A 27,001-nucleotide genomic window follows, 5' to 3' on the forward strand; every position below is an offset into this window, starting at 1 on the left:
TTGAACAGAGAAACTGCACGAAAATTGCGAATCGATCGTTGCCAGAATCGTTGAATCGAATAAATCGTTTAGACTTGAAACGAGCATAAAGCATCGACCTGGATGTTTGCTCATCGAGCGACGAGTCCGCTCTGATCGTTCCTAAATATGGGAAAACCGATCCCGCGGCAAATTGGCAAATCGTACGAATCTGGTAGCTGCAGTTGTCTTGCTATATGCCGACTCTGTAACTGTAATCGCGATCGTGAATGGAATACCAAACGATCGGTGAGGAAATCGCAAGCGAACTGCGTACGGATGCATGTAAATCGCCGTGCTCCTTATTTGCTGACGCTTGTCGGACTCCTCGTCCGTTCGAAGCAATTCCGTTCCGTTTAAAGCGATTCCCTTCCGTTCGAAGCGATTCTGTTCCATTGGAAGCGATTCTGTCCCGTTCAAAACGATCTTCTTCCGTTCGAAGTAATTTTGTTCCGTTGGAAGCAATTCTGTTCCGTTGGAAGCGATTTTATTTCGTTCGAAGTGATTCTATTTCATGAAAGCGATTCGGTTCTATTTTTAAAGCGATTCTGTTTAGCTCTAGGCGCTCATATTTCCCCTGTATTACAGCTGAACGATTTATATCGCAGGTCAAAGAGGAGATGGCCACGTTGGTGAAGGATCACGGTGTCAGCAGCTTTAAAATGTTTATGGCCTATCGCGACCTGTTTATGCTAAGGGATCCAGAATTAATTGAGACGTTCAAAACGTGCAAGGAGCTCGGTGCCATCGCTATGGTTCATGCGGAAAATGGCGATATTATTGCGGAGGTAAGAGGCACATCGTGATTTACGACGTATAGTTATCCTTGAAGTAAACGAGCAATACGCTGTGTTTGAATGTTTCAACAACTGTTACCATGTTTGGCCCTCTATTATCCGGCGAAAATAGACACAGTACGTTTGCAGTCACGAATTCAGGGATATACGTAGACAAGAACGTTCGAAATTGTTTTAGAACACGAAACGATTGCTCGATGCAGGAGTGACGGGGCCGGAAGGTCATGAAATGTCTCGCCCCGAAGAAGTGGAAGCGGAGGCTGTGAATAGAGCGTGTGTTATAGCTAGTCAGGTAAGGGCGACAGTCTGGAGAGGACTCTATTTTTAGAGAGGATCACTTTATATTTGTCCAGTACGCTTGTTTACTGTTTCAAGCACCGCTACTTTGATGATCAATGTATCGTAGTACCTTGAATGATTGTTTATTAACGATCGTATCACCCTCTTTTTGTCACTCTCGTTTTACTTTCGAATGAATGACATTTTCAATTCAGTTTCAGTTAAAAGCACAACAACTAATTTTCCTTTTTATCGTTTCAAACTATGACAAAATGTAAAGAACAATTGTGCTATGATCTTATTTAAGGGAGGAGGTACTTGATTGCTCAGTTTCATTTTAAGAATTTATTAGATCTTATTGAGATTACCTTTACGAAAGGCAGGTTCGTTGTTTTTCAGACAAGACGTTGTAAGCATAAATCGATCAAAATTCTGCATGCTTAGGTCAATTGTCCACTGTATATAGTGCATGTGATGAGTCGTAGCGCCGCAGAAGCGGTGGATGCTGCGCGTAAGCGTGGCGCTTGCGTCTTCGGCGAGACCTTGGCAGCTGCAATTGGCACAGATGGTACCAACTACGCGCACAAATGTTGGAAACACGCAGCAGCGCATGTTTTGAGCCCACCTCTCAGACCAGACCCAGATACATCTTGCGTGTTGCTGAATATGTTGACCAAGTGAGTCGAAGCCACCGTGGACCTTCGATAGGGTGACTTTGACATCCACGGCATAGTCTCTTCGTGTTTCCACTTATCACACGATATTGTTATAATTATACGTAGTCTTCTATACATTCCATTTCACGAGTGAACGAAGAAAGTAATTTACTGGTTGTAAAACAGTATGTTTCGCTGACCGAAAAATGATTAGAATAGTATGCGATACTTATCAAAGAACTACACTTTACAGTTTAGTTAAGAAAAGTATGTAATTTACAATGCTAATGTGAGCCATTTGGTTCAGCTATGCCGTTTTTACTATTGCAATGAATAGCATAGGAAGTAGTAGGGATTCGGAAAAGATGTAAGAAAACAAGTAAGAAATATGAGATACGTAGTCTTGGTTCGTAAAAACTATTTGAAACTACGCATTAGCGGACATTACAATCACAGAACTAGTCTCCGTAGTCTTAGATGTAAAACTGTTAAAGTCCTACAAACCTATTATCTCAGATATCAAGATTTCAAGGTGGTTTCATAAACTCAGAATGATCTGTGTTAAAAGACTTACAGAGCCACTTGCACCTGGGATTAAATCGAACAAGTCCAGGTGGTCTCTGCGAAACCTTGCAAGTTTGTACAAATTTATGAATCTGATACATTAGACAATGAAACTTCATAAAAGCAGATTATTCTCCATCATGTTTTAAAATGTTACAACAGACGATCATTGAAGTACAATTAGGGTATAATAATAGCTGCCCGATGTTGCATGCACCGTAAATTATATTTAGATGTTCCGCTAAAATTCCCGTGCATGCACACTGATCGTAACTGTAGTTCGGTTTTACTTTTCCTTTGCCCTATTTCTTTGCAAGTTTGAAATCACCTGGCACGATTCCCTCAATGTACAAACGTGATCTAGCTCAACTCGAAGTTGTCTCTAAATTGTAGTTAGACACGGTATCGTGAACACGGCTGAAAAGAATATTCCTTTAAGAAACATAACAAAACCGAAGACGATTTTGACAATGTAAAAATTCATATTTAAAACTTACATTGTACGCAGATTTTTGAAATTCTATCAACACTGCAACAAGACTCAACTATCATGATTGTAATAGTAAAATCAGAGATTACTTTAGAAATGTATATGACGGTTGCAAACATAAACTTAATGAACAATTAATACAGAATACGAATTGTTGGTTTAAACTAAAAATATAATCAATGTTAAATCTGATGCTTGAGGTTTATTAATACGATGGAAAATTCACTGTTTAAATTACCAACGTCGTGAAGTTTATGTTTACAATAGACATTCTGTAACTTTTACATACATTTCTAACTCGATTTCAACTTGATTTAAACTCTGCTAATGTGATTATCATATATTCCTACAAAATTTCGATAAGTCTTTACATAGTTTAGAGAACTATTGTATATGATAATCTTGCCCTTTTTTTCGGCTGTGATCGCGCTTTCACTGATAAGATCAACGTCAGGATAAACGAGACGATCGCGGTTTAGGTGAATTGTCCGCTGTACGTAACGGCATTGTCGAGCAAGTCCGCTGCTGATGTTGTGTCCTCGAAAAGGTCGGAGGGTGTCGTCCTGTTTGGAGAGACTCTCGCAAGTACCGTGGGTATCGATGGTAGCGAACAATACGGGAAAGATATCGAAAAAGCGAGACGTTACATTACTAGCCCACCATTGAGACCCGATTCTACCACTCCTGCCTATCTAATCGAACATCTAGCACAGTAAGTAATCTAAAGTTTTAAATCTTTTGACATTAATCAAGGAGACGGACACAAATCGAAATACTATCTATACGGTAATGTTATATACTATATTTGAAAAATATCGGTGCTTTATCCTTTTCGTTGTTGTTAATTATCGAAGTTTCAAGTGTCTATATCGGTGTGATCGACAAATCATGCGATCGTAAGAGACGACCGATGAAATAGACGGTATAGCAAAGTGGAGATCTATCCGATGGCTTGCCGTGTTTATCCCGTTTCGAGTGTTTCGAGTACTTCCCGGTTCGTGCTGATAAGTAGCTGATTCCTGTATAGGAACTTAATGCAGAAAGACTGTCGATGGTTAGCAATAGGAGATAAAACGATTTTTCCCATTATAACGTTACCCGTATGCATGTGGATGCCCCGCGTATTCAAATGACAGCGATAAATTACAGTAACAAATTGGCACGCACGATATGAGGCTAACTGAACGTAATTTTAATAGGCATCGCGTGGGAAGCGCCTCTTATCTCGCTGCTGGTATTAGAGTTAATTAAACGGGCAGAGGAAAACTCGTTTAAAGATCATTTCCACGGTCAGCATTCAATTTTACTTATTTACTTGATAAACCGGTCATATCGCGACTCTATAATCTATACTTTACATGTTAGAAAATTCTTCCAGCTTGTCAGATGTCAAGGTAACCTTTGGTTCTATAGAATATTCTCTGCCATATTCTAATTTCTATGTTCTTAAGATATCGGCATTTTTATTTTACCAGTCACCTACTTAAACAATCTGCTCTATTTCGCCAGAGATGGCCTTCAAGTTACCGGTAGCGACAATTGCACCTTCAACGCCGAACAAAAAGCTCTGGGCAAAGATGACTTTTCGAAGATTCCCAATGGTGTAAACGGCGTGGAAGACCGGATGTCAGTCGTTTGGGAGAAAGGTGTACACGCGGGAATAATGGATCCTACGAGGTTCGTGGCAGTGACCAGCACCAATGCCGCTAAGATCTTCAATTTGTATCCGCGAAAGGGAGTGATAGCGGTCGGCTCAGACGCAGATATCGTTGTCTGGGACCCCAACAGGAAGCGTACGATTTCCGCTCAGACGCATGTTCAGGCCGTTGACTTCAACATCTTCGAGGTAAGGGCTGGCTGATATTAAGCTTTAATAAAGTCTTTGTCCCTGTAATATCGAGAGCACGCGCCCTAGGATTTATTTTCCATTTGTCTTGTCGACCTATGTTCCGCAGGAAGTTCAATCAAGCTGGTATCGTTAAGAGCGATAAAGACAAAATATGATTAACCCCTATTGCTATTGAACTGCCGTTACCTAGGTACTTTCGTTTCTTTCGCGAAGACACTGAATTCAATTTTAATCTATTCCAGGGTATGGAAGTTCACGGAGTACCGGAATACGTTATAGTGGAAGGTCGTGTCTGCGTGGACGAGTGCGAACTAAAGGCTGTTCATGGATTTGGAAAGTTTGTCGAGACGCCAAGCCACGTTGATTATGTATACAGTATGATAGAAGACAGAGAAAAGGTGCGCCTCTCTTTTTATGGTTAATTCGTATGTAAACGTGGAACGTTACAAAGCACAAAAGCAAACAGTTATTTCTAACGACCTACAAATCAATTTCAATTACCGTTCCGGGATCTTATTTACACAGAGACCACGCGGAGTGGCACGAAGCGAAGCCGAAGCGAAAAAGTACGCCGAGGAGGATGCCGCGATCGCGAAGGCCAAAGAGGAAGCAAGAAAGGCCGCAGCACTCGCGAAGAATCATCAAACGAATGGTACTTACGAGAGTCCGAAACCGAAGATTTCAATGCCTGATTGCATGCCGACACTGCCAGACTCTGCGGTGGTTACACCATCGTCGAAAGGCCCGCGACTAGAGGGACAAAGAAATTTGCAAGACTCTACTTTCTCCATCAGCGGTAGGTACCCAATGGAGAAAAGAATTTGTTTCTTTTGAGGAAGAGAACCGGTACTGAAAAAGTTGTATGTTCGCAGAGGACGTCGAGGAAGCAAGAAGAGCTTGTATCCGCGTGAATAATCCACCCGGTGGTCGCAGTGCAGGAGGTTTTTGGTAATTTATGAAAGACAGAATCTAAAGGTCTGCTTTGCATATAGGGATCTTTCCTTACAGAGAAAATAGGAACGAAATCCTTCTCTCGTCATCTTTCTTTTATTCGTGCATACAAAAAGAGCCACTCCATTTTTCTTGTTTTTACGTGACTGTTCTCTATCAGCCCGCTTTCAGGTTCGCTATTCACTCAATTATTAACGATAAGTTTCGTTTTCAATTGATATACGTTCCCAATCGATTAAGGTCTGTTCCATCAAAGGAGGACTTGGATGCCACCGGTCAGTAGAGCGTACGTTCGTATTTTCATCTATCACACTATTTTTCGCTTCACTATCGCTTCATTGCCCGCTCTCTGTGTACCGTACGCTTCATTCTTTGACCTTGGAACGTTCACGCGTTTTCGTCACTCGCACTTATCTCGCATCGTCGACTTTACCCTTCGTGCAATAGATATATGTATCTGTTGAGTATCTAGCAGATTAAAGGTTTATTTTACCGTTCTTCTTGGACACTCTCTTTGAGTTCTGCAAACTCATCTCGTTTGTTTGTATAATATGTTGTTTTATAATATACTATAAGGAATAACGGAATTACGTACGGGTATCAATGTGGTTTAATTTTCATATGTATACTTTATATATTTATGTTTTTTCTACAGTGAAACTATAAGTAAGGAGTTACTTACTGCTTTTCTAGATATTTTGAAAAACAAATAAAAAAGATGTAAAATTTTTTTAAAATGTACGTATTTCTGTTGATTCTAAGGTCAAGCTGATATGCAAATTATTTATTGCATAATTATATTACTCCAAAACAATATTCGCATCTGTAATGTAATATTTAAAGTCATTTTACATGATCGAAAATACCCTACATATTTGGTAAAACTTAATAATGACAGTCGACCATTAACGAACGATTATTGGTCACCGAACATAATTCGTACATTTCACTGTTGTTGAAATCAGTTGTTATTGTAACTTTGTTTCCGTATCGTCTAATAAGTTATATAACACCGGTATACATTGATCATCATCGGTTTCATCACTGATATCATACGATGACGTAAACATCATTATATGCTCGGTGTACATATTACAAAAAAAATGTTGTTTCGCTCTCATTTAATCGAGGTTCACTACTGGCATGCAACTGTTTTACGGGCATAATGTTAATATTATATATTTTATATGCTATCATTAACCGTAGAATCGAACACCGTACCATTAATTTTAAGTCAATCCTCGATTAAACAATAATTGTTTTGTTTCTCTATCGCAGTCTAGCGTTACGTTTCGGTTAATTATATTGTTAATTGTAATGAGTGTAAATATTAAAGTAATCCTTAGTTTAACAATTCGAGGAACTTGAAAGATTGTTATTTTGCAAAGGATTAAGTAATCGTGTTATAAACTATATATGCGAAGTTACATTTGAATGTTCGTCAGATATTGATATGTAATTTAATTATCATATAAAAGGATGAAGTCTGTAAGTTGGAACAAATGGTTGAGAAATGAAAAACGGGAAATCTTTTGAATAATTTTCACTATATTTTTACCATAGTTGTAGAATATTTGCGAGTTTAGAATAGTTCAAACGATAAAGTGATCTTGAAACTTACGATAATATTGAAACAAGTAACGTAATTAAATATTTGGCATTAGGAGTTTTTCCTGTTTCGATGATACAGAGTAGCATTTCTCTGCTTCAAAAATGTACAAACTTTTGAAAATTTACCAAAACGAAGAAAATTTCAGCGTTTAACAACGATAAGCTTGTAATAATATTATATTAACTGAAATACGCACAAATTCATAAATAGATCACGCAGACAAAGACGCTAAAGATCACAAATTAACAACATTGTGCCGGAAGGAAGACGTTAATGTGATGTATTTGACAAGAACGCACACTTGTTCGCTTACGATTGCTGTTACAAAATTTTACATGAAAAGATATATTTACAAAGTCACTTAGTACTATTTGATTTAATTAGTCGAGTCACATGTTGCGTGAAAAAAGAATGTTTTTTCAATACTTTAATAACATAAATCCTACATTCCGATTTTTAACACGTTGCAAGGATTACCCATTTCTTTTTTAAAGAAAACTCTGTCAATGAAATAATGTATCCAATGATACTTTTATTAAATCCTTAAGACACGTACGTCTACGAAAGTAAAGTTAACGATAATGATTTTAACAATAATAATAACATTAAGGGTAAATGATACTAAACAGTAATAATCGTCGCATAATAAATATTCATTACGTAATTATTATCGTATAAGGTGGATAAACTCGAAACTTTACGAGCGTAAGAGGCTTGTCTGAGCTACTCGTAAATGACCAAAATGTTTGGTACTATCGTAGCACTTACAGAAAACGCGAATAACGTTGTGACGCATTTTTAGGACGAGACTTAGATCGCATTTAAGAACAAGATGTCTGAGAGTTTTTCAACGTAGATTTTGTATCGAAATTTCAGGAACGTTTTTAAGAGTTTCTACATACACGCGTAGAGTCTGTGTAATAAGTTGTTAGGGATCACGGAAAGCAACATGCTTCGTTATATTTTGAAATAATTTATGGTAGTAATCTTATAGGCGATACGTTGCAATTATTTTACCGAAATAATTCTATTGCGAAAACGTTTCCCTAGATCCATTGTTTTGTCTTCTAACGATAATTATATAGCTGGACGTATTTGATTATATAAGACTGCTTGGAGCTTGATTAACCAGAAAACGATTTCACTTTGTTCAACGTATCATACGATTTAATGAAAAGCGTTGTCTCCGTTTCTTTTTATAGCCTGTAGACTATTAACGTTCATTAAGTCTTAACACCGTTATTGTGCATGTTGCGTTCGTTCAATAGCAATCATTTCTATTTCTTTGTAAAAAGTTTTACATTGACGCATTCGATAGGTGCATTACTGTATTCCATTTGCTAATATAAAAGTTTGTACGGGAATTTATTATTTAAATGACAAATATTGTGAGGGCTTTATAACAGATTTACCTTTATAAAAATATAATTATCAATGTGTTCACGTTGCGTGACCTCGAGTCGAGTATTCGAAAGAAGTGTATAGTTTATCGATATAATGAATGATACAGCTAGAGTACCTATTTATGTCTGTTACAATGTATGTGATCGCTTGAAATAAAGACTTGACATCAATATTGAACTGATGTTTCTAATTTTCTACTAATAACACTCGTCGTGGAAATATCACGTTGTTACTTGGAGAATGATGTTTCTTACGGATATTGACAAACATTGCCTGTTGTCATTAATGGTATATATGTATCAACGTATTGTAGAAAATGGAATAAAGAATCTCAGTTAAATATTTGATTTGTAAAAATGCCTAAGTACATATTTACCGGTGTATGTGATATTGCTCATAATTCATTTTGCTTCATAATTTCTTGATGTATGTGTGTGATTTTAAATACATACAATCGGAAGATATGTACAATTCTTATTGTATATTTCTATGGAGTATTTGGCGGTGAATGTTTCATTGTTCTTCAACTTTATGTCGAGCTTTCTCCAATATTTGTTTTAATTCTGACATCCGAGGATGCTTCTACAAATGTAAAAAAGTTAAATTGTCGCATTTAAAATCTGCAAGTTTTATTTTTGACATTTACTCACCTCGCTTTCAGTTCGTGCAGCTAAAATTTGACCATAGAGTTTGCTACCTTCTGCAATACCGCAATACTGTTCCAGTTGTCGTTTAGTTAAATCGAATACCTCCAAACCAGTCATATCTTTTAGCTGTTTACAAGTTCTGAAAAAATTAAGCATTTTTCAATTTCTTAAATTGTCAAACATTCAACTATTAAATTTTCTTATTAATTGCATTCTGGGCTTGCGTAAGGAAACATTCTTTGTACATGATAACTAATAACCCAAACTGTATCATACTTTTCTGAAAATCCTTTGGCTGCCAGCCAATACTGTACTTCTCGAGGGGTGGAATATTTGTCCAAGGCAGGTTCGCGATTCATACTATCGTTATAATGCTCCTTCTTCTCACGGAATATCATTAATACTTGTCTCAGTTCCTGTTGCATTTCCTTCTCGGTTTTCTTTCCTTGAAAAGCAAACACACCAGGTATTAAACAGTTTTGTGCGTTGTAAAAATGTGTATATTACCGCTAATTGAATGATTACTCTTCAATGTAACAGACGACATGGTCGAAGTTGTCGAAGAAATGGATAACTCATTCTCTAGAGGAGGCGGTGGAGGTGGCGGTGGTACAAAAGGTGTTACCAATGTCGATGGTGTTGTTGGTGTTTCCGGCACAATTTCATCGTTCGCATACGGAGGTGGTGGGTGAATTTCAACCACTTGCGTCAATTCGTTGGACTTTGGTTTCTTATCTCTGATTTCCGGTCTATCGATAGGCGATTCCTTTTTATCATCATTAGTTTCATAATCAATGGCGAATGACACTTTATTGCTACCGATAGACTTCGTCTCTTCGCTAGATTCATCTGAAATTTAATTAGCACGCATAATACTATTAATAATCGATAAGATAAAATAATATTTAAATACTTAATTTCACAGACGTTAAAACGACTAAACCCACTTACCCCAACATTCCTGGAGCACAATATCACTAAACACTTTTTCAATGGACGATCACATTAAGAAGCACAGTTTAAGCAAACGCAACGGGGCCACAGTAAAGATACCGGCGTAAGACGTAATGAGAGAAAAGTAACAGATACGATACTTTGTTTCTCAACCAAATAAATACTATACTACTATCAACTAAGTGTTATACGCATAAAAACAAGTACTATCTGTAACCGAGTATATTTATTAATCAAGTGATGTACATAAATTACAGTGCAACAAAATATTGGACGGATCGTAATCCCCATTCCGTGGACACAAAACAAATTAAAAAGTTAAGAAAAAAAAAAAAAAGAAAAGAAAAGATTTCACTCGTTCGAAGAGCGAATAGAAAATGTAGATTACGTGATCGTGCATCGTATTTTTAATTATTAATTGCAAAGTGTCCCTCGTGGAAGAATTTTCACGGTTCGTAGAGATTGCTCGCACGATGGTCGATCGTTGCTACACGATTAGAATAGTATCCTAAAGAGATTGAAGGTGCGAAGAAGAATTTCAAGATCTAATTTGCAAGTATCGTTGAACATGTTTCCCTCTCTGATATCGTTTCTCGCGTATAACATTTTTAGGTCGACTAGTTAACATCGTATCGTCGAGAACGGCTCTACCATTGATTTCTGCGTATAAATAATCTTTTCGCTCGAGAATAAATCGATAATTACGCATAATTGTCTCTATACCAGGATGTTACTACGAAACTTTAGGGCAATGGGAAAGCAACGTTCTAGCGTTCGTCGTTATACGCACACTTTGCTTCGCGTCTTTCACTTTCTCTTTAATCATTGCCACGCTGGAAGATTAATTTCAACGAGCAAATTGCAAGAGCCAATGTCGAGCTACCGTACCAAGTTCGTGGCTATACATTTTTCGACCAATCGAGCGTCTGAACGTCGTGTGTGCAATTATTAGAGATAATGGAATATCAATGTATTAATCAACGAAGCAAATATCATTTTTTTTTTTTTTTTTTTTAATGAATCTGGAAGAGTAGCTCGACTTTCGCAAGCGAGGAAGCTTAAAGTTCGACGCGAACAAACGATGCGATATTGTTGCGATTTCACAGTAACGATAACCGTGCTATTTAACATTCACAACATTCTCTACATTGTCTTTTCTTCGCATTCTTGTAAATATAAGAATTCCGAAATACGAAACATCGGATAAATATGCAAAATTTGTGAATGTGAATGTATGCTACAATGCTTAGTGTCGTCACCGCAATATCGCAACGATGCTCCGTTATCCATCTGTTTAAAACTATAATAGAGTATGATCAATGTGCAAAATCGCAACAACGTGTCGTACAGTTAGTCCGCGCCGAGCTCGAGATGTTTCTCGAAATATTATAAATCAGTAGCCGCAGAATTTCTCCGCATCCACGTTATAGAGGTATAGATAACAGAAAATAAGCTACGTTCTCTCCTCTCACTCTCTGATCGTACAGGTAATTTTGATCGTCATCATGCGTAGAGCTCGGTTCGATCTTCCAGTCTTATCTTACGATTCGTAGGAGGGGAATGGCGAAAATCCAACGATTCTTCTGCCTCGGCGTTACCCTTCGCGTATTTGTACAAGCTTATTCACACTGATGCATACAGACACATGTGACGTCACGTACAAGCATCGAGAGAAAGATTCGTGTCGATGATTAAAGCCATTGATAAAGGAAGAAATAAGTCAGAACATTGACGAATGTAAGTACACTTACTTGACGTCGCTTCGACTCGACGTGAGAAACAAGAGCAACGTTTCCTATTGTTTCAAGAGGAATTTTATCAACAGCTTTAATTTACGATTAGCTACATACAAGCTTTTGTTTTGTCATAGTGAAGCCGAATATGTAATAATAATGGACGGACACAGTGACTTCACCACGATCTCTTCAGCGGAGACGCACGAAAATTGCATTCGAAATTTTCACCAGTTCGACGCTAATCGATTTGGAAAACTTCTAACCAGTCCACTTGACTCGACGCCTTTACGTTACAACGTATTTTTTTTTTCTTTTTCTAACAATGAAACTATACATATTATCCTTTGTTCTGTTAAGTACGTGTATAATATTATATACTAAGATTTGGTTAGTCGATAAATATAAAAAATATGGTATCGTCCCTACGGTCACTATAAAAGAAAAAGGTACGGTATTAAAATAAGATCGAACACTTCTAATGGACTGTAGTAAAATATCAGATGATGTTGAGATTTTGCTATACAACGAGATTTGTATAACGACGTCGGTTATGTTTTTAACAAACGTGGAAGATGAAAGTCGTGTGTAAGTTGCTTATAAAATATCGAATAATTTTGTTCGTGTATTTAAAAATATGTTCCATCCTATTACATTCACTGCAATTCTATTTTTGATTGCAAACTTGTATTGTATTGTATCTGATAAAATCATCGTCTTATCTTTAGGGGCTTTAGGGGGAGAAAGAAAAGAAGCAGCATTTGATGCATCGATATAAATTATAAAAGAAATTCTAGAAGAAAACTTTGGATAAGAGATCGAAGAAATTGAACGACAAAACCAACAAATACAATTTCTCCAGTTACCTTGTCCCTATTGCGATAACGATAGTTGATAATTCGACCTAGATATTGCTCACATATACCTCTTTATATATTTATATGATATATACAAATAGAAAAAACACGGTATTGACAAAAAAAGAAAAAGATTGGAAACCATAGAACGCTTACAAGAACAGAACGTACAACTTGTACAGCAATTTAAGGCACAACATAAACGCTGTGGCGCTAATATATTCGTTGAATTATTGATCATTTCCAACATAGCATGCTTTATCTTGCGGCTGAAACTATCGAGAAATAAGCCTTCGATAGCTTGAACCACAGGAACCCAAGCCGTGAAAGTCTCAAGCACTTTAGCTGCATACTGCTTGGGTGGTCCAGCGTGGTAAGTCTCCTGATATCGACGACCACAACTTAAGGTTATCCTATTGATTCGATTTCTCTCCGATCCCTCAAGCAATGGACAAAATTACACGACTCTGAGTCACTAAATAGCTTAAAAGTACCGGAATTCACCTTTTTTCCCGAGTCTCTCTTTTCTCACCCAATCTGCGGGTGCAGGCGGTGGGATCGCGTGTGTTCGATGGGTGGCTTCTGGTCCTGGACTAGTGCTGGTCCTTTCGATTTCGGAATCCTGAAATTTAAAAGTAACTTTTATCGTAGAACGATATCTTGACTAAGATAATCGTGCAAATCTATTACTTATTGAATCTTGGTTAAGGTATTATATTATATATACATATGTTACTTGTTAATTTATATATAATTATCAGAAAGCAATTCTATGATAATTATAATGATCACGGGCAGTGACATAGTTTCGTAACGGTAATTATTCTTTCTGTAATCAAGCTTTCACAACCATTCCCGTGTAATTGCTTTTCTTTAAGGATATAGAAGCCAGAATGTCTCTCACCTCGTAATTATAGCCGTGCCCCTGTCGCGGGTATCGGCTCGTGTACAAAGGATTGTTGAAGACGTCGTTATCGTTAGAATGAGATGGATTGTGAGGCGTGACGATGGTGTGAGGCACGTGCGCGACCTGCCCTCTCGAATTCCTCGCCTTCCACCATTTCCTGCTATCGTCGAGGATCTCCAGGTATTCACCTCTGACAACGGTCAACTCCTTATCATTGTTCGCCGTCCTCGGATAGGTAACCTGTACGATCTTCGCGTGTCTGGCTACCAGATCGTCTAACCAAGCTTCCTGAGCCCTTTCCATACCGGCGGCTCTCGGTGTTCTTTCAATCGAGTCCACGGATATATCGCTGTGCGCTCTCGTTTGATCGACTACTCTTTCTTCTCTACCATACAACTCCGAGGCAGTCCCGTAATTTCTATCAAAGTACTCGTTACCAGCACGCTCTTCTCTACTCTCGTACTCTAAGTAATCGCTGCTATAATGAGACTCGTCCACTTCTCGGTGGTTATAGTACGGATCGTTTTGTTGTTCAGGGAGCTCGTCCCTCTTTTGTTTGTCAGCGTTTAACAAGGAAGCCAGATGATCGTGGTCTCTATCCTCTGGTATCGGATACTCCGGGGACCAACCGTCCATAAATATAGGGTGATACGGGGGAACGTGACCTTTCCATTGATCGCGTGGTATTAACCACGTGTCGCCCAGTGAATGCCAAAGCTCTGTTTCTTTACTGGTGACACAATTGATCAATAAGTTAACCGCTTCCCTAGTCAATAACGGCGATACCACTTTGCTCGGCAAGTTCGGATCGTAATTAGTATCGTGAGACGCGTCTACGATCAAAGCCAGCGGCGTAAAGAGAAAGTGTACCAGTTCAGGAGCGTTAGGGTCGTGAATGTGAGCCTTCAGTTTGGCTAGCAAGTTGAACGACAGCTTAAACTTTTGGAATATATCGATAAATTCCATCTCCGGAGGTGGTTTCGCCCTCATTGTTAGCATCCCATCGCCCAGATTTCTCTTCTTCGACTTCCGATTGCGCCTTCGACGTTCCAACTCTTTGGAAGCAGCCGCTGCGTGTTGCAGACGCGCGATAAATTTCTCAATGTCGTCGAAACAATGGTTCAGAATGGTTACGTCGCGTTCGTATTTCTCAGAGGACGTCGAGGATACCTCGTCGTTGTTCTCCTCGCGAGATATATCGTTTTGACCGTCGGCTGTAACGCAGAATTAAATTACTCCATTTTTATATGCGTCTATACGCTTCATGAAATATTCAAGAAAGTAAGTAGACAAAAATAAGAAACAAGCAGAAGGAAGGAAAAAAGAAGGAGAAGAAACGAAAGAACCTACCATTGTTGGCGTTAAAGGCAGATACTTGTTCTCGGACGTTAACCCCGTTTAAGGGTGGTTCTGGCGGTGGTAAAGTAGGAGGCGGTGGTATACGACCTCTCGGTCCCCTTGGCGAACCACCGGGTACCAGTTTACCCATTTGTAGCATCTTTAGATCCTCGACGAGATCCTGTGCCGAGACGCTTTGACACTGGAATATATGCATTTCTGCCCGTTGACCGGAACCACTGTCATCCGCCACTGTGAAGACGAGAATGTTGTTATACATCTCCATAGGGTCCCTCGACGTGAACGCGGTCGGTTCCTGTATCAACGAGGCTGGGAATCGCTCCATGACGGCCTGCATACGAATTTATCAACGATGCATTAAGTGAAATTGCCTCGAGACTCGTAACGTAAAGTAATTTCACAAATGTTCCACTTCGTATTTGATCGTTCGCCTACGGTAACTACACAAGCTAGTTACTATACGGTTCTTTTCTCTTTTCACTGGAAAAATCAGTGGAGAATTTCTCTGTGTGTCTGAAGAGGAATCTTTACCCCCGTCTCGTTGTCCATGATCAGCACCCAGTTCCGTTCCAGACGGAGCTGCATCTTTTGACTCCAGATGCCGTTACTCTTCTCCAACTGCAAAAGTCGCCGCATACCGTCCGCTGGATAAACAATACCGGTTTCCTTCGTGACCGTGAACGTGGCCAAATGCTCCATCATGTACGTCGGCTCGGAACTGCTCACGCGGCCGCCCGATGTGCTCGATGGACCACTCGACCCTCCATCTGATGTATCATTGTTAATTCGTTTAATAACTGTTTCAATTATCATTCGAGTGCTTCGATTAATTTAATAACAAACTACTGCTATTTAACTGTGACAAACAAGAAACATATATATATATAGAACTTTAACGATCATTGTAAAACGATACACTGATGAGTAATACCGTAGATTACCTATGCAAATTCATACTTTTGAAATGAAATGGAGAAGATGGAGCCGAGATATACTCTGCCTATTAAATATTATAACAAGTACTATATTTCCTTATAAATAAATAAGTGCATGAAAATCCGCAATCTACTTGTTACAATAATTTGATCCTAGTTAAGTTTAACGATGGCAAGGAGAAGCAATCTAACATTATGTCACTATTACCTTTATTATAGGTGGAAGGACTGTGTCCACTGTTGTAGTACGGCATTGTGACCAGACAATCGTTTATCCTTTATCTGCAACAAACAACAAATATCCAAGTTGAAGAAATAGATACTCCAGCATTATTTTATAAATTTAACAAAGTGCTATTTCCTATTGAAAAATTGTTGTTTTATTTTATTCGAAATGATTTTCTTGTTAGAAAATTCACCGCATAATATAATGAGAATAACGATGTCACAGAAGTTTGTTAGGCGTACAGGTTTAATAACTTAATGATAGAGACGAGCGATACTCGCACGTCGCGTATCGTATCCGGCTACCGGGTCATGGGGACCATACTTGGCGGCACGAAAGCCTGCTTGTAACCAAAGTGAAATTCCAATGAGCCTAATTCGCTCGCCAGACATGTAGAGAATTCCTTTCGCGTGCCTTCCACTTATCGAACCTCTGCGTCCGGAGGTGAGATCCCGCGGACACAATGGGCCAATAAATATTATTCATCGACAAACACATTTGCAGAAACGAGTCTCCTCGCGAGTTGTGTGGCGCTAAGATGTACAGAAGGACGAAAATACCGCTGTGTACCCGAAAAGGAATTCCAGAATTCGAAAGACTTGGTAAATAAATAGAAAAAGATGCTTTAGTTTACTCAAGAAACTTTGATTTCTTTTAATCCACTCTTTTATTATTTTTTTTCATGTTCAATTTGGATATCGCAAGTGTTTTGCTTTCTGTTCATTAAGAAGCCATCCTGAATCACTTGGAATTTTCAGTTTATTCAAGAAACAAAATCAAATCCTTTTGATTTCTTCTTTTATCTTTCTCCTCGTACAGGACACTGTAGAAATATTGCGAGTTACAATATCTGCTTTGCTTTTCGTTCATTAAAAAGTTATTCTGAATCGCGTGCAATTTTCACATTACTTTTTCCTATTTCAGTTTTGCAGAATGTATCGTTGCCCGGTATGAATGGGTTTTGTAGTCATTCAAGTTTCTAGCTCTATTTGTATTCCTCGACAGGCGTTTCCTAACATTCCATTACCGTCCTGTAATAGATACTATATTATCCTCCACCGATTTTTCAAACGCGCTTCCATCGTACAACCTTCGTTTCTCGTTAATATTTTCCAAATGGATGAAATATCAGGAAAAATTGGTCCCCTCTGTGAAATATATGAAATGATATATTCTCTATGTGGCACCAGGGCAAAGAGAGAAACTATGAAAACGGCTTGGTTTTTGCATAGTTATGCGCGAGGAATGTGAAATTCTGAATTTACTCCGAGAGAAACCTATTTGATTCGACGACGCTTTGTTAAACGAGTGTAAACGTCTCACGTCCATACGGGCGCAAACAGACGGTCTCAGCCAGGTGCTGGATAAAAGCTGTCGATGCGGGCTTGGCGGGCTATTTCGTTCGTAAAGGTCGTAAATTTGCAACGAGACGCGTCTACTTTTCAACAAAACGTCGTTCAAAGGGATTCGCATAACAACGTCGAATAATACAATATTTTCTTCGCCCATCGAACAGTCGGTCTAAAATAGGACAATGCCTGATAAAGGTGAAATGAAAAATAACGAGAAGATTTAATAGCTAAAGGACGTGAATGGTGTTTGGATAGAGGCCCTAAGGATCCTTCGGTTGCATACAATTCCTCGCTTGTCTTCTCGTATGCGGAGAAGGCGCTTGTTTTGGACCGGATGATTTATTCGAGGTAATTAGTAAGGACACTGAATTCTACAGATGCCTAGATCCCTAGACTAATACGTGATCGTGATTTATTGCTGTTTTCCATTGTTACCTATATTTATCTGTATCTTTAAGCCTCCTTAGATACCGAAATAATGTACCAAAGATAGGTAAGTCTACGATAGGAAATTACTAGAATGAACATATTAGGTGCGTGAATTAATTCAGTGTCTTTTTAAACGATATTCGTATAAAATTAATCAGCAAATAGCATCCATTATGTAATTCATTTGAAGTTATGTAAACAGAAATAACATCTGTTTAAAGCTACCATATAACAGATAACGAAATAATTCAATTTCATTTAGTAGAAATGGATTTATAAAACCACTGAAAATTAATATCTTCAAACGAAAGTATTTATAAAATGGATAAATATTCCCTTGCAAAAGAGAACTCAAAAAAATAAACTAACTGTATCTGAAAACAAGTCCAATCGAAAAATGAAATGTGCAGTTTCTCTTTGAACAGATTTCCAAAAACAGCAGTGGCCAAGCTGCTTTTAATCTACACATTTAACCAGATTTCCACGCTGGATCGTAACTAACAGTCATTTTCAAATGTTAAAACCAGTGAAGGAGGGATACTTGGATCGACAAGCGGCGATTGGTCGCGTTGTATATGTATCGAACGTATTTAAGAACAAGCGCCGTACGATCCCGGTCTTTCCGGTTTTTCTCTCTCCAGACGCAATGAAACTACGGTAAAAGCGGCGAGAACGTAATTAATATTCGAAATCTGAAACGTGGAAACGACGCTGGTTCCTGCCGGTGGATAAACGTTCGTCCGTTCGGTGAATGCTTTCACTATGCGTACCTACTGCTGGGATTAGGCATGCTGGGAATCCACATAACGGAGAAGGCATTGTTACACGTTCGTATCAACTGTAACGATGCTGTTTCTAATCCCTAGAAATCAAGAATCTAGTCTTTAATAACATATTAAAAAAAAAAAACAAAAAGAAAAAGAAACCAACTTTTCCTCCTCATTTTGTTTCGTTCCGTTCCGTATCGTAATTCTTTCTAATTCAAACCGCCCACTGGTTTCTTACTTAACGTAATTTAAACGTTCCTCCATATCATTAAGGCCTAAACGGATATATAAGATTTTAATATATGCGAAATTCTCGCGATTTAATCAGGAAGCCGGAAAACGAGTTCGAAACGTGGCCAGTTTGAGAACGAGGGCGTTTTGTTTCGCGGCCCAATTTCGCTTCAAACGTATATCATTTTACGTGTCGATGGATTTGGGTCGTAGAACTATATCGCGATCGGTTAATGGCGTTGCGTAACGCCAGACGAGATACGTGACTCGATAAAAATCGATTGTATCATCGACGGTGGGAACGTTCGTTTGGTTTCCTCAAGATCGAGAGCCTTGTTATAACCCTCTCTCTCTTGTACGTCTCTTTTTTATACTCCATCTTCGTTCCTCCCTTTTCCCGCGCCAGATTCATATATCTTTTTTCGCGCATGAACGAACTGACGGATCTGGTAAATAGAGTGTCTAAATAAGTTCCTAACTATCTTTGTTAGAAACGCAAAACAATCTTCTCGCGCGCGATTGTTACCATCATGATGAGTATACGTATATGAATAATAAGCTTGGTAAGGCGCAAGGTGATCCGATATATCGACGATTCGTGTTGATTATAGGTTAGGTTTAGAGCCCCGGAGCACGGGAACGATGGAGTAATTCGTTCCCTGGTCGAAGTCGTAACCGCGGTGTAGAGGTGTCGTAACAGCGACTTAATAACAGCTACGTTGAAAAGGGAAGGGAAAAGGAAGGAAGGTGAGTGTGGGCTTCGTTTATATGCCTCAGAATCGAAGTCGTGTACACAGTGATGAACAAAAGTATTGCCACAGGCCAGATTTTTCTATAAAATACTGTATAAATCTGTAAAACAGAGAATTTTTAATGTAATATAATTTCCCAGTCTGAGGTTTAAGCAACTATACAATAAAAATAAGTAATAAAAGTCACATAATGGATTGTTCGCAATGGAGCAATATTTCAATTCTAAAATTGTTTTGTAATCGATACATAATCAAAAGAATAATAATCTGGAAGCAACATAGGAATTGTAACCAAAACAGAAACCTCGTTATAACAGTATCTGGGATAAAGATTGTTCACAACCGTTTTAAGAATCGAAATCGATATCATAATTGGTTACAACTCTTAAAAATTATACATTGCAAAAAATTAAATGGAGAATCATATTTTTTACATATTTACATAGAATTTCAAAAGAAACGCTAATCTGTGATAATACTTTCATTCGTCACCGAATATTGATGCATTTCGAGATTATGAGCTAAATTCATTAGTGACGCTCTGAATTCTAGATTTTTATCAGTTCTAACTCAAATTCGCTACTCTATATTTAACCGCGAGGAACATTCTAACGCTCTTTACAAAGCTCTTGAGAATTCATCGTGGTACTAAAACGAAGATAAATAAAATATAGGAACATACAATCGATATAAAATAATCTGAGGAACTATGCGGTAAAAAGTGGAATAAAAGCATTATCTATCGGAAACGTGAATTAGCGCCCTACATAAAATACATAGTCACTAAAATACTATATGTATGTATGTTATTTCATACTTTTATGAATATAGCTAAAGAAATGAGTTCTAAATAGAAATTTCATTTACTGATATAGAGTTTCACCTATCAAAGACTGTAATAAGTGCTTCATTTTGGATATTTTATATATCTTTGCATATTAAGTATATTCATCATATAAAATGCATAAATAATACAATCTAATAATCATGTAGTAATGTGTAAATATTGAAAGCTTTAAAAACGCATAAAGTGTATAGATGCAATGTTTCAGAAAATATATCCAACGTCAATTTTTGATTTCAGTGTACTAGATAGGTTAGACTCCTAGACCATGAGCCCTCGAGCGTTGAAGCTAGCTGTCCGCTATTAAGGGCATAGAGGGCGCCAAAACATTGTATCGCCCGCGGCGCAAACTCTTTCTACATCATCTCATTAACACGGAAGAATTTAAGAAACGACGATGAATATTTACTTTCATTTTTTAAAAGTACCACACAATAACAAGTCATTGTTCCTCTGTAATAAAAATGGCCGGTCGATAAAGCACTAATAATCGATGTAGGAGTCAAGTATTCACGGATCGAAGTGTAGTAGAAAGTGAAGTATTCCATCTACGATTCACACTCCGTTAACGATCGTTTGTCACGATCGAAGATAAAGACGGTAAGATTCCTACGGCGTTGGTTCCAATGAGAATCGCAGCCAATCGTATCCAATGAGAATTGATGGAAATGGAAACCCTTATCACGAGATGTCACCATCCCCTGCTAAGGATTAAATTACGTAAATTCCCGGGAGTATCGGTCGTGGCCGATTGAATACGCAAAAAGAACACCGATCGAAGTACATATTCTTTTGGAATTCGATTATGTGTCAACACGATCGAAATATGTACGAACAGGAACATAAGAAAAGATAAAAGGAGCGTATTATAAGGCTTGGATGTCTACGATCTTGCGACAAGTATACAAGTATAATTGCTTATGGATGCGGACACGCCCTGAGAGAAAAATTCATCCGGGGAATGCGCTGAAGTAACCACGTCCTTGACCGTACTTGACGGAAACGGCATTCAACCTTCTGATGCCTTCTTCTCCGTCGTCCAAGATGGAATTCTACCGCGAGGCGGTTGTATTCCAGCTGAACACCGTGTTTGGAACTTTTATTTGATGACTACCTAAAGAAAATATCAGAAAGAAAATCGGGGAAGAACGTTGGAAGTTGTTAATTCCAAAAGTAGTGAAATTATTATTTCTTTTAAAATAAAACTAATAACGCATTGTTCGAAAATAAGAATTCTGGTTTTTATATTTCAAAATGACCTGAATATTTACGAAAGATAAGAAAACGATTGCCTATTTTAATACCATGCCGTCGAGTATCTAATCTATAAAATAGTTTTCAAGGATACTAGATATCCTAATAAATGATAAAATGATTTAAGCGCCAAATTACACAGATCATATGTATTTATTTCATCTTTCCAGATTTTCATTGCAAGACTAAGAATCACCTTTGTAAATTTCCATGCTTCCTACAAAGTATAGAAGCAACACAGTTACATACGTGTAATGCAGGTAAATTACTCAAGAATATTATCCGCCTGACTTGGAAATGAGCATGCAGGATGGAACCTGATTCGCAGTGCGAAGTCTAAATGACACGGGAGAGAAACGGGAAATCTGACATTCTCGTTTTCTTCTCGCACAAGCTAGCACCTCGTTAACTGACCAAGATTTTGTTTCATTAACTGGCTATCGCCATCCTCGCCGATTAGGATACAAAAAATTTGGAATAGAAATAAAAAAAGCTTGGTTCTATAAAAAAATTACGCAAAGTTAATTTACAAGGGCCGTATAATCATGGTACCGCGTGATTGATTTAAAAAATGGAGGAGGAATTTGACATTTTTAAAAGATTTATTTCGTCTGGATCAAAAATTTTGTGCTTTCCGCCTGGAGGCTTTCCTTCCTCTTCTTTTCGCGACAACGTAACGCAACATGCTCGTTAGATTGGGGTTCGAGTGCGCGAGAAAGGGGAGGAATTTATGCCGTCGTTAACGTAACGTTCCTTGGTGCAAGGTGGTTTACAAGCAACATCGTAAAATCCGCGTCTTCTCGATTTATCATAGCACGAGCAACAAACTGCTCGCATTCCCTTCATTCGCCAGTGCGTGGAATATCTCGTGGCGAAGGTTATTCACCCTTCTCGAGGGACTAAAATCACTCTAGATCCTCCGAGATAATGAGGTATATCGAATTGGTAATAAACAGTGGAAAAGGAGTATCTCGAGAGAATTTTTTCAATACATTTCCTTTACATTCTTTGTTATAATAATTTAGTATTTTATCCTCCAGTTTTTTTTATTAGTTTCATGCCGATTTATCAAAAAATAATTTTAAACATATAATGTCAGTTGACCATTTTATCTGATTAATTGTGGAAGATATATTTCTAAGAAATTTCGAAACTTCTAATGTAAGTAAGATACAAGTACCAGACATGTTTGCTTATTTTACATACGTAGTATTAGTATATTTTACTCGCGTAACACTTGTTTACTTTACATACACAATATCAGAGAGTCACTTTATGAAGTCAGTTTTAAAACTGTTGAGTATGATGAAACCAAATAAAGAATCAATTAAAGTTTTTGAACGAAGGAGAAATAATATAAAATATAAAATAGATAGAATCAATATAGATACTATAAAATATATACAATATAAAGGGACTAAACCATCGCTTTAGAACTTCTTACTAGGCTAATACGAGCATCATCCGGAATACATATTAAGAGAAGGCACAAAACACTCTATTAGATAGTGAAGTATCCAGTATCTTAAAAGCTCTGACAAGGATTTTCAAAGACACATTCGATACAACTATTACTATTGTGCATTAACACTTAAGGTCTCAACGGTCAAGTCTCATACTAAGGTAAGATACCTGCTACACAACCTATGAAACCAGATCAAATTAGATCGACTTAATAAAACCGTACTCTTTAATAGCAATACTTTTAATAGACTCAATTACCACTTCTATTTCAACCATAGATTCAGCGATAGATTACCGAAGAAACAAACTAGAAACTATTAACGATGGACCATATTAATTACCTAAAATGCAATACGTAGATGAAAGTCGATACTCTGGATTCTGTTGCACAATAATTTATCAGGTAATAATGTCAATGAATTGACAATTACAAGCTACAAGTTAAACTTCTTTTTCGCAACTTTGCATTTATATTGATCTTTATGCACATATGGGATAGTAGAATGCACATAATATATAAAGATACGTATATACAAATATCCAAAGTGGATAAAACAATTCTGAGATATAATAAAAAAATAAATTTGCAGAAATATCCACTAGTTTACTGATAACGTGTAACCTGTGATTTGCGATATCTCATTAATAATATTAAGTCAATTGTGCAAGACTTGGTACCAGTCGAGGGCCAAAACTTTCAAGAAAATAACAATTTGTGGAGGTACGACACGTAAATGCCTGTTGAAAGTAAACATATCGCGGACATACGGCGGTATGAGCACTGAAAAAGTGGAAAGAAAGTTGCCAATGCGCCTCGCATACCTACTGATCTGCCGGTTGCGAACAAGTTTCGCAGTGAATGGACCGAGCGAATGAACTTTTCACTCACTTGCATCCATGGTCGGTATTAATCTCGATTAATCGAAACATCTTGATTAACTCAGTGATACCTGGTCGATAAATAAGTATTTTCGTCGCTTCTATCGCGAACAGATTATGTACTTCCGTGAACCATTGCTTTGTCACAGTGGTGCCGATCCGTCAATGATACATACGCGTTATCGAGATTTTAGGATAATTTTCGAACATTTTACTGCGGCTTTCTAAATCGAACGCAATTAATGCTTATCGATATTACAATGGGTAATAACATTATTTTCAAAACATGCTCGATGTTTCGGCGTTCCTTGAATTCGTCGGGCAACGTCATGCAAAAGTCGCTACTTTATATTTGTTCGTGTGTATTTCGTAACTGAAGAATGAAATTATTCGTAAACGATCATATACAAGTCACGCACAAAAAGTAGAAATTAAATTTGTTTCACGGAGATGTCATCGATTATCAAATTGTGCATATTTATACAAATTCATATTGTTACGAATATAGATCAACAATAGTTTTACATAGTAAATATTACAAAGTTATCTCATACAGTGGCTACGAAAAGTATTGACTTCGAGACATTTATGTATAACTAGTATTATTTATGCTTGATATGTGTGGTAAACGCGTGAGTGGCAAAAACTATATGAATCCATCCCCTTTTTTCTCAGAGTATCGAAGGTCGTTCGATGCAATATCGATGCACGCGGAGTACGATAAATATTTGCAATTTATGTCAAGACGGTCATAATCAGTATACGTAGGTATTTCGTAGGCGTGAATTACAGGTGATTGCCGTGCAGTCACAGTTTACCATAGACATCTTCGATGCTTTGAGCGTGTCGTTAAGGGATTAGAATAATCTGGACGTTTCATTGGAATTTTATGTTCTTTTTCGCATATTTCTGTATATATTTAATTATTTATAGTTACACCAATTATGTTTCATCTTTATTATACCTTATAAAGGAGAAGAGAATGTAAATTACGTATTCACGTTGTTAGCGGATAAAAGATAAGTACCGTAAAAACTTACGAAATAACCCGTGTAATTGCATTTGTACATCAACTATCCAGCCAATAAGAAATTTTAGGAATTTTCGCAAGACATGCGATTTAACATGAACACAATCTTATTAAGAACAATAGTATTCAAAATTCGAAAACATTAACAAGTCTAAAGAAAATGTCTCCTTATAAAACGGTGAAAAAATGTTTGCTATTCTTTCATTTTTATAATCATTGATCCCATTATTTACACTTTTTAACAAAAACGCAGGATATATTATTTTATCAAAAATATGTAAAAAATGTTAGTGAAAAAAATAAGAAAGAAATGAAGTTCCAAAACAATGAATCATTGCGATTCATCGTTAACGCAATGCTGATAACGCGACAAAAATGTTCACTACTATTTACCATTACATACAATGCATACTTATATATATAAAAATTATGCACGGAGAATCAAAATCTTATTACTCTATAATGTTTGCATAGTTAACATCGCGAGAAAATCGTACGCTATATTTTTATGATGACTTCAAAGTGTCATTTGCATAAAAATTTTTTCGGAGCACGATAATCGGGACGCAAGATGAACTCGTTGTCTCGTGGCTTTGCATTGTTTACCGTACGATTGTGTTACGTTTCGATTTCCGATCAAGTATTCGATGGAAATAAAATTGCATCGAATCTTTCTCCGTAAGTGCGTATTACCGAGTACATCGACCGCACATCTTTCTCATAAAGGAGGAAAGATAATAAAGTACATCCGGTTAAAATACAAACATGTGTCAATTAATGGAATTCGATTGCATGTTGTCGCGATAGTAGGATTTTTCTTATTGAAGTCCGTTACCGTGACCAGGCACGAAGTATGTATATATAGATATATATGGTCGACTGCTGATTATCATCGGAGACGTAGAGCAACAGGTGTGACCACGACAGACGATTCTTCGCGGGGAGAAATCCACGTCGGTGTACTCGGTACAATGACTCCACTCAAGAAATCATTTCCATAAATACCTTGACAGCAGCGTTTCACCGAGTCTGCTGAATTCCTCTATTCCGCAATTTGGGATCCGTACGGAACAACTCGGTAAAAAAAAAATCACAGCTCGCGCGACGTAAATGCGTACAAAAAACTGTTTCACACCGGTCTCTTACTTACCTATTTACAAAATGTTCACAATATGCACACACTAAAAGAGAAAAAAAGAAAGAGAAAAGAGAAGGAGGAGAAGCTTTTGGCAGAGAGCTACGTGCCGAACATGCTCGACTGGAAATACCTGAACGACTACCTGATTGCTCTTTGCCTGTTCGTTTCTTACCTGTTTTGCCCAGGTGCATTCCTAATGCGTGCTCTCTCATTGGTCGAATCGTAGCTATACAATATGGCGGTTAGATCTAACGGAATCAGATATTTTCAACACGATGAGGCAGGATATTGTAATTGAGATGTAATTGGCTGGTAGTAACGAGTAATTAATGTCCGTCGATGTTACGGTTCCCTAAATTGTATAGCGGAATAAAATAAAAATGAAAGTTATAAAACAGGGCTGCCAAAATGATAAAAAAAGAAACTAAAAAGAGATGGAAAATTTACGGTTTAGTAAAAATATAATAACTTTAATAACAAGTAACAAATCCTTCATAATACTTATGCATTATGATTTCTTAAAATACATAGATTTATATTACAATATATTGAAGTAAAATTGTATGCTTTAAAAACAAATTATTCAATAAAGGATATATGTACATACTGGTATCTCTTACATT

At 37.5% G+C, this 27,001-nt stretch overlaps 2 protein-coding genes and 1 long non-coding RNA gene across 9 annotated transcripts in view; 2 read left to right on the plus strand and 1 right to left on the minus strand.

Annotated features, from left to right (window-relative positions):
- Positions 1-11,349, plus strand: part of CRMP (Collapsin Response Mediator Protein) — a 23,597-nt gene extending 12,248 nt beyond the window's left edge. Inside the window, exons 4-12 of one of the 5 annotated variants that reach the window (XR_013058635.1) lie at positions 627-806; positions 994-1,107; positions 1,539-1,771; positions 4,314-4,650; positions 4,896-5,051; positions 5,179-5,449; positions 5,526-5,601; positions 9,808-9,951; positions 10,193-11,349. Coding sequence is in view for 4 of the 5 variants with exons in the window: in XM_033335897.2 (XP_033191788.1) it covers positions 627-806; positions 994-1,107; positions 3,284-3,516; positions 4,314-4,650; positions 4,896-5,051; positions 5,179-5,449; positions 5,526-5,601; positions 5,845-5,887 (1,410 nt within the window). In the remaining variant the exon portion in view is untranslated. Of the gene's footprint in view, positions 1-626; positions 807-993; positions 1,108-1,538; positions 1,772-3,283; positions 3,517-4,313; positions 4,651-4,895; positions 5,052-5,178; positions 5,450-5,525; positions 8,798-9,807; positions 9,952-10,192 lie in introns of those variants that run through there. The other 4 variants (XM_033335897.2, XM_076619305.1, XM_033335898.2 and 1 more) reach the window with 4 other exon arrangements.
- LOC117157682 (epidermal growth factor receptor kinase substrate 8) lies at positions 5,844-26,550 on the minus strand. 3 transcript variants are annotated; one of them, XM_033335894.2, is made up of 10 exons: positions 26,391-26,550; positions 16,221-16,294; positions 15,609-15,844; positions 15,069-15,408; positions 13,716-14,932; positions 13,316-13,433; positions 9,793-10,116; positions 9,544-9,712; positions 9,271-9,406; positions 5,844-9,202 (listed from the first exon to the last, which is right to left on the minus strand). In XM_033335894.2, exons 2-10 carry the CDS (start codon positions 16,264-16,266, stop codon positions 9,134-9,136), a joined length of 2,655 nt encoding a protein of 884 aa, XP_033191785.1. In that variant the 5' UTR covers positions 16,267-16,294; positions 26,391-26,550; the 3' UTR covers positions 5,844-9,133. The 3 variants fall into 3 exon arrangements, with proteins under 3 accessions (XP_033191785.1, XP_033191782.1, XP_076475414.1); XM_033335891.2 differs by having other exon boundaries at positions 9,775-10,116; XM_076619299.1 differs by lacking the exon at positions 26,391-26,550 and adding an exon at positions 26,246-26,384 and having other exon boundaries at positions 9,775-10,116.
- On the plus strand, positions 19,287-22,899 carry LOC117157690 (uncharacterized). Its single transcript, XR_004464306.2, has 3 exons — positions 19,287-19,764; positions 20,322-20,566; positions 20,854-22,899. It is a non-coding gene; the product is annotated as an uncharacterized LOC117157690 (long non-coding RNA).
- Positions 26,551-27,001: the final 451 nt, after the last annotated feature.

The sequence above is a fragment of the Bombus vancouverensis genome, chromosome 6 (assembly GCF_051014615.1).
Source record: "Bombus vancouverensis nearcticus chromosome 6, iyBomVanc1_principal, whole genome shotgun sequence".
Classification (NCBI taxonomy): Eukaryota; Metazoa; Arthropoda; class Insecta; order Hymenoptera; family Apidae; genus Bombus; species Bombus vancouverensis.